At 45.8% G+C, this 12,621-nt stretch overlaps 1 protein-coding gene across 4 annotated transcripts in view; it reads right to left on the bottom strand.

The window, feature by feature from the left end:
• LOC142907501 (NACHT, LRR and PYD domains-containing protein 3-like) overlaps positions 1-12,621 on the bottom strand; it is a 32,432-nt gene that overhangs the window by 9,972 nt on the left and 9,839 nt on the right. For 2 of the 4 annotated variants that reach the window (XM_076057084.1, XM_076057085.1), the window contains exons 4-6: positions 9,887-10,272; positions 8,273-8,335; positions 6,377-8,057 (exon numbers count right to left, since the gene is read on the bottom strand). In XM_076057084.1, the coding sequence (XP_075913199.1) occupies positions 6,377-8,057; positions 8,273-8,335; positions 9,887-10,250 (2,108 nt within the window). In that variant the 5' untranslated portion in view covers positions 10,251-10,272. Of the gene's footprint in view, positions 1-6,376; positions 8,058-8,272; positions 8,336-9,886; positions 10,620-10,732; positions 12,354-12,621 lie in introns of those variants that run through there. The other 2 variants (XM_076057083.1, XM_076057086.1) reach the window with 2 other exon arrangements.

Below are 12,621 nucleotides of genomic sequence, written 5' to 3'. Positions count from 1 at the left end.
TGCTACCTAAGGAAAATAATTACGTAATGATATAAAAAAAATACCTTAATCCTGTGAAGCTCGGGCTCGGTGAAGGCGGCGTTTTGGTTGAGGCGGGGCTTAAGCCTCGCTCCGCAGGAGACGACCGCAACCTCAACGTGCTGTACTAGTTGTACTTATGTAACTACCGCTAACATTTCCACACGTTGAGTTTTATTACACGATTCATGGGAGCATTTCTGTAAATTCGGATTTCCGTAAACCTGGGACTCCCTGCACATGCGTATATTAACTAATTTGTCCATGGTGCACTCAGATCACTGGCCGAATTGCGCTTCATGAATGTGAATCCTTATTATATGACGATTGCTTGCATTCATTTTAATGTAAAAAAATACTGTCACATTAAAACTGCAGACTCAAACAGGGGTGTGTATAAGTGTGTGTGAGTGTGTAGTAATGTGCAAGTATTCGTGTATATGGATATTAGTGTATATGTACATGTGCAAGTCACTTTAAGATGTTTTCTTGTTCATGTTTTTGTTTTTTGTTTTGTTGCGGTTGCACCCGATTTAAGAGCCAAACGGCTCACAGGGCTATACCAAATAAATTAAACTGAAAAATGAAACTGAAACTAAGTGTGTGTATATTAATATTTGAGAGTGTACATGTAGGATCTAAAAAAAAATCTGAAAATCTAAATAGGCTCGAGCCTGGATGGTGCTTCTACCCAAGACTAACATGCATAAGAACAGGTGTTGTAGCCTGCAGAGCTGCGTTATGGCAATGGAACAACATTCATCTCTATGCTCTACCCCAACCCACACTGACAAGAGTGGTGATGTCTGGTCAAATAACCCCCAAGACCTGCATGGTGTGGAAGTGCTTTATCCAGCAGTGGAGTGACCAAAGGCTGTACTTGTACATGTGTAGGAGTACGTGAGTTTATATGTACATTGTGTACGTTTGTGTGTGTACATGTCTGTGTGTGTATATGAGTGTCTTTCATCGCATCTTTTTATGCCTTTATGGGAATGGTGGGAAAGTCGTTGGCACATTCCACTACGAACGAAGTGATCTGGGTTCAATATCTGGTAACATAATCAGTGGTGAGTGATAAAAATCTGCTCCTGGAACTCCCCTAGGGTGACTCAGCCTTAAATGAGTACCTGGTATGGTGTGTAAACATCAGCAATGGGGAGAGAAAGACAGCCAAGGACGGTGCTAGTCAGGGAATTGCGATCAGCACTTGCCTCAAAAGTGTATGCAGGTTCCACGGGGAGATTGTTTTTGTGTTCTAAAGTGCAGTGTAGTTGTGTGTGTTTGTTCTCTGTCACTGGCTTCCTTTTCCCCAACAGTTTGTATGGGCCACTTGAGGGATCTTTGTCTCTTTTATGCTTTACAACTAAGATTAACACCCATTACCTATCACCTGTCTCTGTAGCTGCTGTGGTGGGTGGCGCCGATGATGGCAGCCTCGGCCGGTTGGTGCGCCCTGTTTTGTCCAGTTTTGTCTTGTTTTGCTTGATCACCTGTGCTGGTGAGAGGGGCCTGCTGTTCATCACACCCGTGCTGGTGAGAGGGGCCTGTTGTTCAGCACACCTGTGCTGGTGAGAGGGGCCTGTTGTTCATCACACCCGTGCTGGTGAGAGGGGCCTGCTGTTCAGCACACCCGTGCTGGTGAGAGAGGCCTGCTGTTCAACACACCCGTGCTGGTGAGAGAGGCCTGCTGTTCATCACACCCGTGCTGGTGAGAGGGGCCTGCTGCTCAACACACCCGTGCTGGTGAGAGGGGCCTGCTGTTCAGCACACCCGTGCTGGTGAGAGAGGCCTGCTGTTCAACACACCCGTGCTGGTGAGAGAGGCCTGCTGTTCATCACATCCGTGCTGGTGAGAGGGGCCTGCTGTTCAACACACCCGTGCTGGTGAGAGAGGCCTGCTGTTCATCACACCCGTGCTGGTGAGAGGGGCCTGCTGTTCAACACACCCGTGCTGGTGAGAGGGGCCTGCTGTTCAGCACACCCGTGCTGGTGAGAGAGGCCTGCTGTTCATCACACCTGTGCTGGTGAGAGAGGCCTGCTGTTCAGCACACCAGTGCTGGTGAGAGGGGCCTGCTGTTCAGCACACCCGTGCTGGTGAGAGGGGCCTGCTGTTCATCACACCCGTGCTGGTGAGAATATGGCGCCGATGATGGTAGCCTCAGCCGGTCGGCGCGCCCTGTTTTGTCTTGTTTTGTCTGTCAATTCAGTGTTTTGCCAAGATTTTCTGAGTTCTCTAACAAGAGACGAACTTTTAAATATCAGGGAAACAACTCCTGTGGATTTAATTCCTACGTTTCTGCTTCCAGCGGCAGAATTAGTAGGCATTCTAGTCAATGCCGCGCTAGGCTTTGCTCAAGCAGCGAAACGCCGCCCAAGGGGTAAACGGTCGGGGGCTCTTGTACGGCTACGCAGATGCGGGATCCGAACAGTGCTTCCGAGCTTTTTCCTCTCCAACGTGTGTTCACTGTACAACAAAATGGATGAACTTCAGCTACTGATGGTAAAAAACAAAGACTTTCTTTCATCTTCTGTTTAGTGCTTCACGGAGACATGGCTGTGTGATTTGATTCCGGACACTTCGCTACAACTAGCAGGATTCCATCTTGTAAGATCGGATCGTGACATAGCACTCTCCGGCAAGACGAAAGGCGGTGGTATTTGTTTTTACATTAACAGTGGCTGGTGTGTAGATGTCACAGTGATTCTGCAACATTGTTCTTCACTCCTTGAATCCATTTTTATAACCTGTAAACCGTTTTACTCGCCTCGCGAGTTCGCGTCGCTCATTTTAGTCGGAGTTTATTTGCCGCCGTGTCCTCAGGTTAAAGAGGCCCAACGCATGCTCGCCGATCAGATTCTGAGTGTGGAGCGAGCAAATCCAGATTAGTTGGTTATCGTACTTGGCGACTTTAACAAAGGTCATCTCAGCCACGAACTCCCCAAATACATACAATTCATTAAATGCCTAACCAGAGAAGGGAACACTCTGGATCACTGCTACACTACAGTCAGTAGAGCCTACCACGCCATCCCCCGAGCAGCACTAGGACACTCTGACCATGCCATGGTCCACCTGATTCCTGCATACAGGTAGAAACTAAAACTCTGTAAACCTGTTGTGAGGACATCTAAACAGTGGACCAGTGAGGCTGTGGAAGATTTGCGGGCGTGCTTAGACTGTACTGACTGGGATATGTTCACGACTGCTACCAATAGTCTGGATGAACTCACAGAGGCTGTGACGTCCTTCATCAGCTTCTGTGAGGACTGCTGTATCCCAACACGTACCAGGGTGAACTTTAACAACAACAAGCCCTGGTTCTCAGCAAAGCTCAGACGCTTGAGGTTGGAGAAGGAGGAAGCGTTTAGGAGTGGGGATAGAGACAGATTCAAGGAGTCGAAGAACAGGTTTAGCAAAGTGATGAGAGAGGCTAAACGACTGTACTCAGAGAGACTAAAACACCAGTTCTCTACTAACGACTCTGCTTCTGTCTGGAGAGGGCTCAGGCAGATCATAAACTACAAACCCAGAGCCCCCCACACCACTAACGACTCCGGCCTAGCCAACGACTTGAACGAGTTCTACTGCAGATTTGAAAGACAATTGGACTGTCCTGAACCACCCCTTCCCACCCAAGAGGCCCCATCCCCCACCCATACTACAGAGACGACTCTCTCCTTTCAGGAGGGAGAAGTTAATAGACTTTTCAAGAGGCAGAATCCACGCAAAGCAGCCGGGCCAGACTCTGTCTCTCCAGCCACCCTCAGGCACTGCGCTGACCAGCTGTCTCCGGTGTTCACCAACATCTTTAACACCTCCCTGGAGACATGCCATGTACCAGCATGTCTCAAGTCCTCCACCATCATCCCTGTGCCCAAAAAGCTAAGGCCAACAGGACTAAATGATTACAGACCGGTCGCCCTTACATCTGTGGTAATGAAGTATTTTGAGCGCCTGGTCCTGGCACACCTCAAAGCCATCACAGACTCTCTCCTGGACCCCCTTCAGTTTGCCTACAGAGCCAACAGGTCTGTGGACGACGCAGTTAACATGGCCCTCCACTTCACCCTACAGCATCTTGACGCCCCAGCATCCTACGCTAGGATCCTGTTTGTGGACTTCAGCTCTGCCTTTAACACCATCATCCCTGCCCTGCTTCAGGACAAGCTCTTCCAGATGAACGTGCCCTACTCTACCTGCAGATGGTTCACAGACTTCCTGTCTGACAGGAAGCAGTGCGTTAAGCTGGGAACACAAGTCTCTGACTTCAGGTCCTTCAGCACCGGAACTCCTCAGGGCTGCGTCCTTTCCCCACTGCTCTTCTCCCTGTATACCAACACCTGCACCTCCAATCATCTGTCCGTCAAACTCTTGAAATTGGCGGACGACACCACCCTCATTGGGCTGATCTCTGGTGGGGATGAGTCTGACTATAGGTGGGAAGCTGACAACCTGGTGACCTGGTGTAGCCAGAACAACTTAGAGCTAAATGCTCTAAAGACAGTTGAGATGGTTGTGGACTTCAGGAAGAATACAGTCCCACTCACCCCCATCATCCTGTTAGACTCCCCAGTCAAAATTGTAGAGTCCTTCTGCTTCCTGGGTACTATTCTCTCCCGGGACCTCAAGTGGGAACTGAACATCAGCTCCCTCACCAAGAGAGCTCAACAGAGGATGTACTTTCAATGGCAGCTGAAGAAATTCAACCTGCCAAAGACAATGATGGTGCAATTCTATACAGCAATCATTGAATCCATCCTCACCTCCTCCATAACCGTCTGGTACGCTGCTGCCACTGCCAAGGACAAGAGCAGACTGCAGCGTATCATCCACACTGCTGAGAAGGTAATTGCCTGCAATCTACCAACCCTCGAGGACCTGCACACGACAAGGACCATGAGGCGAGCGAGGAAGATTGTGTCCGATTCCTCCCACCCTGGACACTCTCTGTTTTAGCGACTCCCTACTGGCAGAAGGCTTCGGTCCATCAGGACCAAAACCTCACGCCATAAAAACAGTTTCTTCCCATCTGCTGCTGGCCTGTTAAACAAGGCCAAGGGCTTACACTGATGTTAACATTTTATCAACATAATGACACCTTGCCGATATTAACTATGTTAACCTATTTGTATTTTTTCTTTTTATATTATATCTTAAAGCTATTTTATATTAGATATTTATTCAATTTTATATACTTCAGCCCCTTGGTGTTAGTTAGACTTTTAACCCTTATTATAGTAAGATTTTAGATTCCTATATGTTGAATGTATGCACCATCCTGCCAAAGTAAATTCCATGTCGGTGTGAACTTTCATGGCGAATAAAACCCTTTCTGATTCTGATTCTGTAGTGGGGGGCACCATCACTTGCCATGATCCACTGTGAACCAGGGGCTTGAATTGGCCACGTGGATCAAAACGGTACCCTCACTCTCCATTGCAGAGTCGTTATCAAGGCTCCATTTTCTCAGTGTGGCCTACGGTCACCTCACTTTCTGCACCTAGTGTGAGGTCTATCATTATCGATAATTAAATGTTGCTGAAGATGATGGAAAGCTTAAAAGCAACCATGCATATGCATACCTTTTCTTCCTTTAATACTTTAATGTACAGCGACTGCAGCATTCACTGTGGAACCACCTACTCACTACACATTTACTCAACCACTCGCACTATTTCACTCATTCACCAACGCACTCACACACTACTGACCCACCAACTCACTCACATCCTTACGTAACTCAACATACCCACTCATCGATCCACCCACCAACTCAAGTAGGCATGCACTCACTCACCAAACATTACCCCCCCTCAGTGGATGAGTGGGCATGGGTATGGGGGGAGAAGAGTTAAGGGATGAGCAAGGGTGGGGGAGGGATTATGGGAAAAGTGAAGGCAGGAGCAGATCGGGGGGTTAATGGGAGGCATAAGGGGAGGGGTGAGCGTGGTGTGCGGGGAGAGGAGTGAGGAGAATGATGGCAGTGGCTAGGGGAAGACTTTTGTCAAAAGTTGTATTCATGTGTGGGCTATGCAAGACCGAGTGTTACGTGAATATGAGGTTACATTCTACTCTTTGTGTGCACCGTTACTAAGTGAGGATTCTTAGAGACAAAGATCTGCCGTATAGCCTTAACAGACTCCTGGGGAAAGTGCTGTTAGGGAGCACCTATGAAGGCGGGCATGGCATATGATGGGGTGGGTGGCCAGCATCACGCCCGGCCGCCGTTATCTCCCGAGTAGCGATGTTTTACACGCTGCACCTGGTACTCATTTGAAGATGAGTTGATATCACACAAACACATATATGTACGCACAATTTGTGAAGGAGTGAATGCGAGGTGTGCAAGTCTTACAGTAGCCTTTTACATCTGTCCAGTTCAGGCTGAAGCCTCTTCATTTCCTCGGTGCCGATGCCGCAGCCCGACAGGTTGAGTGTCTTCACAGGTTCTTCTCGTTGCAGCAGGATCCAGGAGATGGCAGCGCAGTCTGGCAGGGACAGCCTTGTCCTTGACAGGTCTATCTCAGTCATGGACCGAGTGGCATCACTCAGGGACTTGCGGTCATGCAGCTCGTGCACGCAGTGCAGGAGACTGATGAACCTGTGTTTGTCAACCTTCTGAGTCTTCATGCTGCGATTGAGCCACTCGATTATTTCCTTTTGAGAATCTGCAGATGGAGGATCCAAGATACCCTCAAAGACCTTCCATGGAGTGCTTGATGCTAGTCCACAAAAAAACCTCTGAAACACATCAAACCTCCCATCTTTGCTGTCCTCAATAGCTTTGATGATGTCACTCACTGGCCGTGTTGAATGTGACAGATGCACAGCTATAGCTGCAAAGAATTCCTGCATTGTCAAGTGTGAAAATGAATAGCAACTCCCTTGTTTAATGCCCTCACATGTGAACACTTTGTTGATGAATGTACTTCCAAGTTCATAAGAACTAACAACACACTCTTCTAGATCTTTTTGGCTGAATATCTGGATATTTTGCTGAACCCCCTTCAGAGCAATATTGGCAAGAGACGATACAATTTCCTTGGCTCCGCGGCTGCCACGTCCATGGTGTTCTATGAGCCCAAACACGTATTGTGTGAAGAGGTCGGTCATTGATTTGAGGATAATCTCAGAATGATCCGACTTTTGTAAATGTTCCTTCAGTGTAATGGCTGCTATATGGCAGAATGAAGGGTTCTGGCACAATGTATTCACTGTTTCATTTTCCTGCAGGAGCTTGAGTGCCCTTTCTGCTAGACTCCTATCTTGGTCAAATTTGTTAAAGAATGCTATTTTATCTTCGTTGGAAAACCCAGTGATTTCAACAGCTCGATCAACATTCACTTCCCTCAGCTGCTGCATGGCAATGGGTCTGGTCGTTATCAAGACCGAGGCCTTGGGCAAGAGATTTCCATTCACTAGGGCAGCAATGATGGCTTCTACTGTTGCCGTCTTACGTGGATCAGTGCAAGCATTGGCATAGTGAAGGGACTTTCCAAACTCGTCCAACCCATCCATAACAAAAAGGGTTCTCTTTTGGTTTGTGAAAACCTCATCTGCTTTCTTTCCCAAACATGAGTGCATCACAGAAAACAGCTCTGCGAGTGACACCTCTCCAACATCCTTTATCTCCCTGAACGTTATGAGCACAATGTGCTTAAAGCGGCGTGCAAACACTTTCTCACCTGACAGCAAGCTGTGCACAATGAATTTGCTCAACATGGTTTTACCGCTGCTTGGAATCCCCACTACAATAACCAGTCTGGGGTGTTTTTTTTCTCCAATGTAACCAATGGGATCAAAGAGATTATTGCAAGTCATCCCTTCTCTCTGTGCTCTCTTCATCAGCTCCTCGTGTTTCTTGCCTCTCGCTAGTAACTCGTGCTCCTTGGTTTCTTGCTGGTGGTAGTAGGGAATCAGAATTGGCGTCACCATCCTCTCCAGCAAAAACACTGCAGGTTCTCCAGGTCGTGCGTTGTAGTCTTGTGTTAATGATGTCAGCTTCAGCAAAAATTCTCTGTATACACCAGAGTTATCTAAATAAAACAGAAATAATTTAACAAATTAGTTTCATATACACAAAAAACATTCCTATAGCAGACAAATATGTTTAAAAGGAACTACATCATTAAAAAAGCGTAGCGAATTCGTTCACCTTCGATAATTCAGCAGCATCATGTATATCACGAATTATTGTATGGAAGTTTTCCAGATATGTATGCGAGACATGCAATTTTTGGAAATACTGTACCTTTGTAAAATATATTTTTTATCTTGATAAAAATATCCTCACCACCTGTCTTGTATGTTTTGCCTGTGAAAAAGATAGTACCACCACATTTATCATTACGGTGTACATCATCATTATCAAAAATTAATTCCATCAATTTGGGTGTAAATTTCAATCCTGCCTTGTCCTACAATTATTTATTTTTGTTGTTTAGGATGTTGAATTTAACTTTTTATATTTCACTGGTATTGGGGCTGTGTTTCCTCTCCCATGTCAAGCTGGCCTACATCACATAGCAATGGGACTACACTGGTGGAGTGCAGTACACAAGGCACGGTCCCCTCTGCAGGCAGAGAATATGCAGTGCTTGCACCGCCACAACAACAGCCACATGAATCACAGAACTCGTAGCATCCCACGTGATGCATCGCAGGTTCACTTGAACTTCAACTAATCTGGCTACTGCATCATCAGCAACCACTGTGGCATCCACTACTTTGGGGAGAGTGGCGATTTCCTATGACAAATTTGCTCAACAACTTCCATCAGCTTTCCAAGGAAACATTGAACCCAGTGGATCACCACTTGGGCAATGTTAAATACCGTGATCCCTCTGTATCTGATGTTATTTAAACTCTCAGGAATCAAATGCTCGGGGTCATTAATTCACGTGGACTTTTTTTCAAAATGACGAGGGCTACAAATTTTACATTTAATCTGCAGGAAATTATAACCAATCCGAGTCAGGGTGTGGAGGAGAGAGTAGGTTCAGTTTTATGATTCAATACCAATAAAAGGCTGGGTGTCATTTGAAATAGCAGTGATAGTCGATAATAAAAATTAGGATAATTTTTCTACAGGGAGGAGACATTGTGCCAAGAGCAGATAGCCACGGATGGAGTCATGTGGAACACCATAGAATTGGGGCTTCTGAATGGAAGGCAGTCCTTAATTGGAAAAATAGTGAAGCAGAAGCAATAGGGATGTGTGTGAGAGATGCCTGCGTAGCCATGCCGATTCAAGAGGATGGAGTGGTGTGTGGTATCCAAAGCAGCCGAAAGATCAATAACTAGAAGCAGCTTCCATAGTTTAAGAGAGGTGGTCATTCACCCTGCATAGGGGAACAGTTTCAATGATATGGCCTTGGTGGAATACAAATTGTACCAAGTCATGGAGACCATGGCAGCAGATGGGTTTGCTGCCATGGCCAACTATCTTGGGCTTGGCACTTGAAAGAGAGCTTCATAGCTCATTACATTCTTCCAACTCAAACACGATGTGTCTGTGTCTGAAGAGGTGGGAGAAAGTCACCATGTTCAAGTCTTTTACTAGGAAATGGAGCTGTGGGTTATGGCGAATTAATTAATGTTGGGGTCCAATGTGGATGTAAGGTTTTGATATTTTCACACATTTTCATTATCCATCCATCCATCCTATCCTCCCGATTGCTGATCAATTGTACTTTTCCTGCTATGGAATGGAATATAAATGTCTTCCTTCTGAGAGGAATGTTGTCATGCAAGGGTGGTGCAGTTTGCTAAATTTAAATAATAATTCATCTCAGATCAAAGGAATTTCTTCACCTAAACTTGCCCAAGACATGCGAATGGCTATGTGAAGTTTAGCATCACTCACGAAAAGCTGCTCCAGGGATGGCTTTACCCACAGTTCTGCTCAGATCGACACCCATCACGTTGAGCTGCTGCTCATGCTGTGATATCCACTGATCCAAGAGAGGGATCTCGGATCTCAGCGGCACCAGCACGGCTTCAATGAATCTCATGCACACTTCTTCTCCCTTGTCGAGCACCAGGTCAACCAGGTGCCGTGTTCGTGCAATGGGGTTATTCTCGCTTCTGAGGGACGCGTATTCACTGCGCAGGACTATCCCTGTTTGACAGGAATGGTCAAGCACTTCTGAAGACTTCGCCTGGAGGTATTCCTGCAGTTTCACTTTGTTGGTTCTAATAATCTCATATGCAGGATCATTTGATGCCATCACGACAAATGCATCGAGTCACCTGAAGAAAATGAAAACAAACCACGTGTAACCTGTAATCATAGTCGTGTAATTTTAGCCATGTACGGGAAATAAGAATAATTATTAAAATAAAATGCTGCTACTAAAATCGGAAAGGTCTTGGTTAGGTAAAATTGTGACTTTAGGTATTTGATTGTGAATACATTGAGTTATGTAAATTGTAATGTAAGCTTAAAATTGTTATTTTAATATATGTAAATATATGAAATAGCATCGAAACACCTTAGGCATCTCAAAACACTCTTCAGTGCAAGCATATGAACATTTATATGAACACAACACTACGACAAAAAAAGTAAAATGTAAACCTAATTCAGAACACCACACAGGTTTAGCAGATTAAGCAGCTGCGTGACACCACGTGCTCACTGCCTCGACCACCGTGATGCCACGCAGACGGCGAATTGCGCTATAATGTGCAATGATCGGGATAGCGTCACCTCTCGTTGAGTGACGATTAGGATGGAGGTGGAACGGCAGAGGGTTGGAGCCAGGTTTGATCTTGGGTGGTCTGAGGTTGTCTATCCGTGGTATGACGTCACATACGCTTCACGGAAATTAGTGAACATGATCTTTGTAGAGGTAGTGTGTTTTTGTTTGGAACCCAAAACTTAAAGTACACACATAAGGCAGCGTCAATGTTACTGTGATGTTCATTATGTTAAATTAATCACTTATCCAGGACAGCAGTGGTCCAGGTGTCTGTGCAGCCTCCTTCCTATGCCTTTGAATCTCCACCTACACTCTCTTAGGAGTCCTTAAAAATGGGCGGCACGTTACATCATCATCATCAGCCATTGTCACTACCGCTGGATTAATGCCTCCCGATATGTTTTACGTTAGAAATTAATGAAAAAAATCCTTAATTTAACATTTAAAATTAGTAGAAATAATAATGAAGCCTCTCCATAACAGAATTTTGTCAGTGAGTATGCACCACATGCATTTACAAAAGCATGCAGAGCATGAGACTATAACGAGTTTTGTACATCATGTTCGCAAACCCAAGTGACCCATTCTTTATTTGAGATATTTATACATACAGTGAGGGAAAAAAGTATTTGATCCCCTGCTGATTTTGTACGTTTGCCCACTGACAAAGAAATGATCAGTCTATAATTTTAATGGTAGGTTTATTTGAACAGTGAGAGACAGAATAACAACAACAAAATCCAGAAAAACACATGTCAAAAATGTTATAAATTGATTTGCATTTTAATGAGGGAAATAAGTATTTGGCCCCCTCTCAATCAGAAAGATTTCTGGCTCCCAGGTGTCTTTTATACAGGTAATGAGCTGAGATTGGGAGCACACTCTTAAAGGGAGTGCTCCTAATCTCAGCTTGTTACCTGTATAAAAGACACCTGTCCACAGAAGCAATCAATCAATCACATTCCAAACTCTCCACCATGGCTAAGACGAAAGAGCTCTCCAAGGATGTCAGGGACAAGATTGTAGACCTACACAAGGCTGGAATGTGTTACAAGACCATTGCCAAGCAGCTTGGTGAGGTGACAACAGTTGGTGCGATTATTCGCAAATGGAAGAAACACAAAAGAACTGTCATTCTCCCTCGGCCTGGGGTTCCATGCAAGATCTCACCTCGTGGAGTTGCAATGATCATGAGAACGGTGAGGAATCAGCCCAGAACTACACGGGAGGATCTTGTCAATGATCTCAAGGCAGCTGGGACCATAGTCACCAAAGAAAACAATTGGTAACACACTACGCCGTGAAGGACTGAAATCCTGCAGCGCCCGCAAGATCCCCCTGCTCAAGAAAGCACATATACATGCCCGTCTGAAGTTTGCCAATGAACATCTGAATGATTCAGAGGACAACTGGGTGAAAGTGTTGTGGGTCAGATGAGACCAAAATGGAGCTCTTTGGCATCAACTCAACTCGCCGTGTTTGAAGGAGGAGGAGGAATGCTGCCTATGACCCCAAGAACACCATCCCCACCGTCAAACATGGAGGTGGAAACATTATGCTTTAGGGGATTTTTTCTGCTAAGGGGACAGGACAACTTCACCGCATCAAAGGGACGATGGACGGGGCCATGTACCATCAAATCTTGGGTGAGAACCTCCTTCACTTAGCCAGGGCATTGAAAATGGGTCGTGGATGGGTATTCGAGCATGACAATGACCCAAAACACACGGCCAAGGCAACAAAGGAGTGGCTTAAGAAGAAGCACATTAAGGTCCTGGAGTGGCCTAGCCAGTCTCCATACCTTAATCCCATAGAACATCTGTGGAGGGAGCTGAAGGTTCGAGTTGCCAAACGTCAGCCTTGAAACCTTAATGACTTGGAGAAGATCTGCAAAGAG

This window comes from Petromyzon marinus, chromosome 79 (genome assembly GCF_048934315.1).
Source record: "Petromyzon marinus isolate PM22_M1 ecotype Great Lakes invasive population chromosome 79, UKy_Petmar_22M1.pri1.0, whole genome shotgun sequence".
In the NCBI taxonomy this organism is placed as follows: domain Eukaryota; kingdom Metazoa; phylum Chordata; class Hyperoartia; order Petromyzontiformes; family Petromyzontidae; genus Petromyzon; species Petromyzon marinus.
Note: the sequence above shows the minus strand (reverse complement) of the source record. Positions and strands in the feature narration are given on the sequence as shown.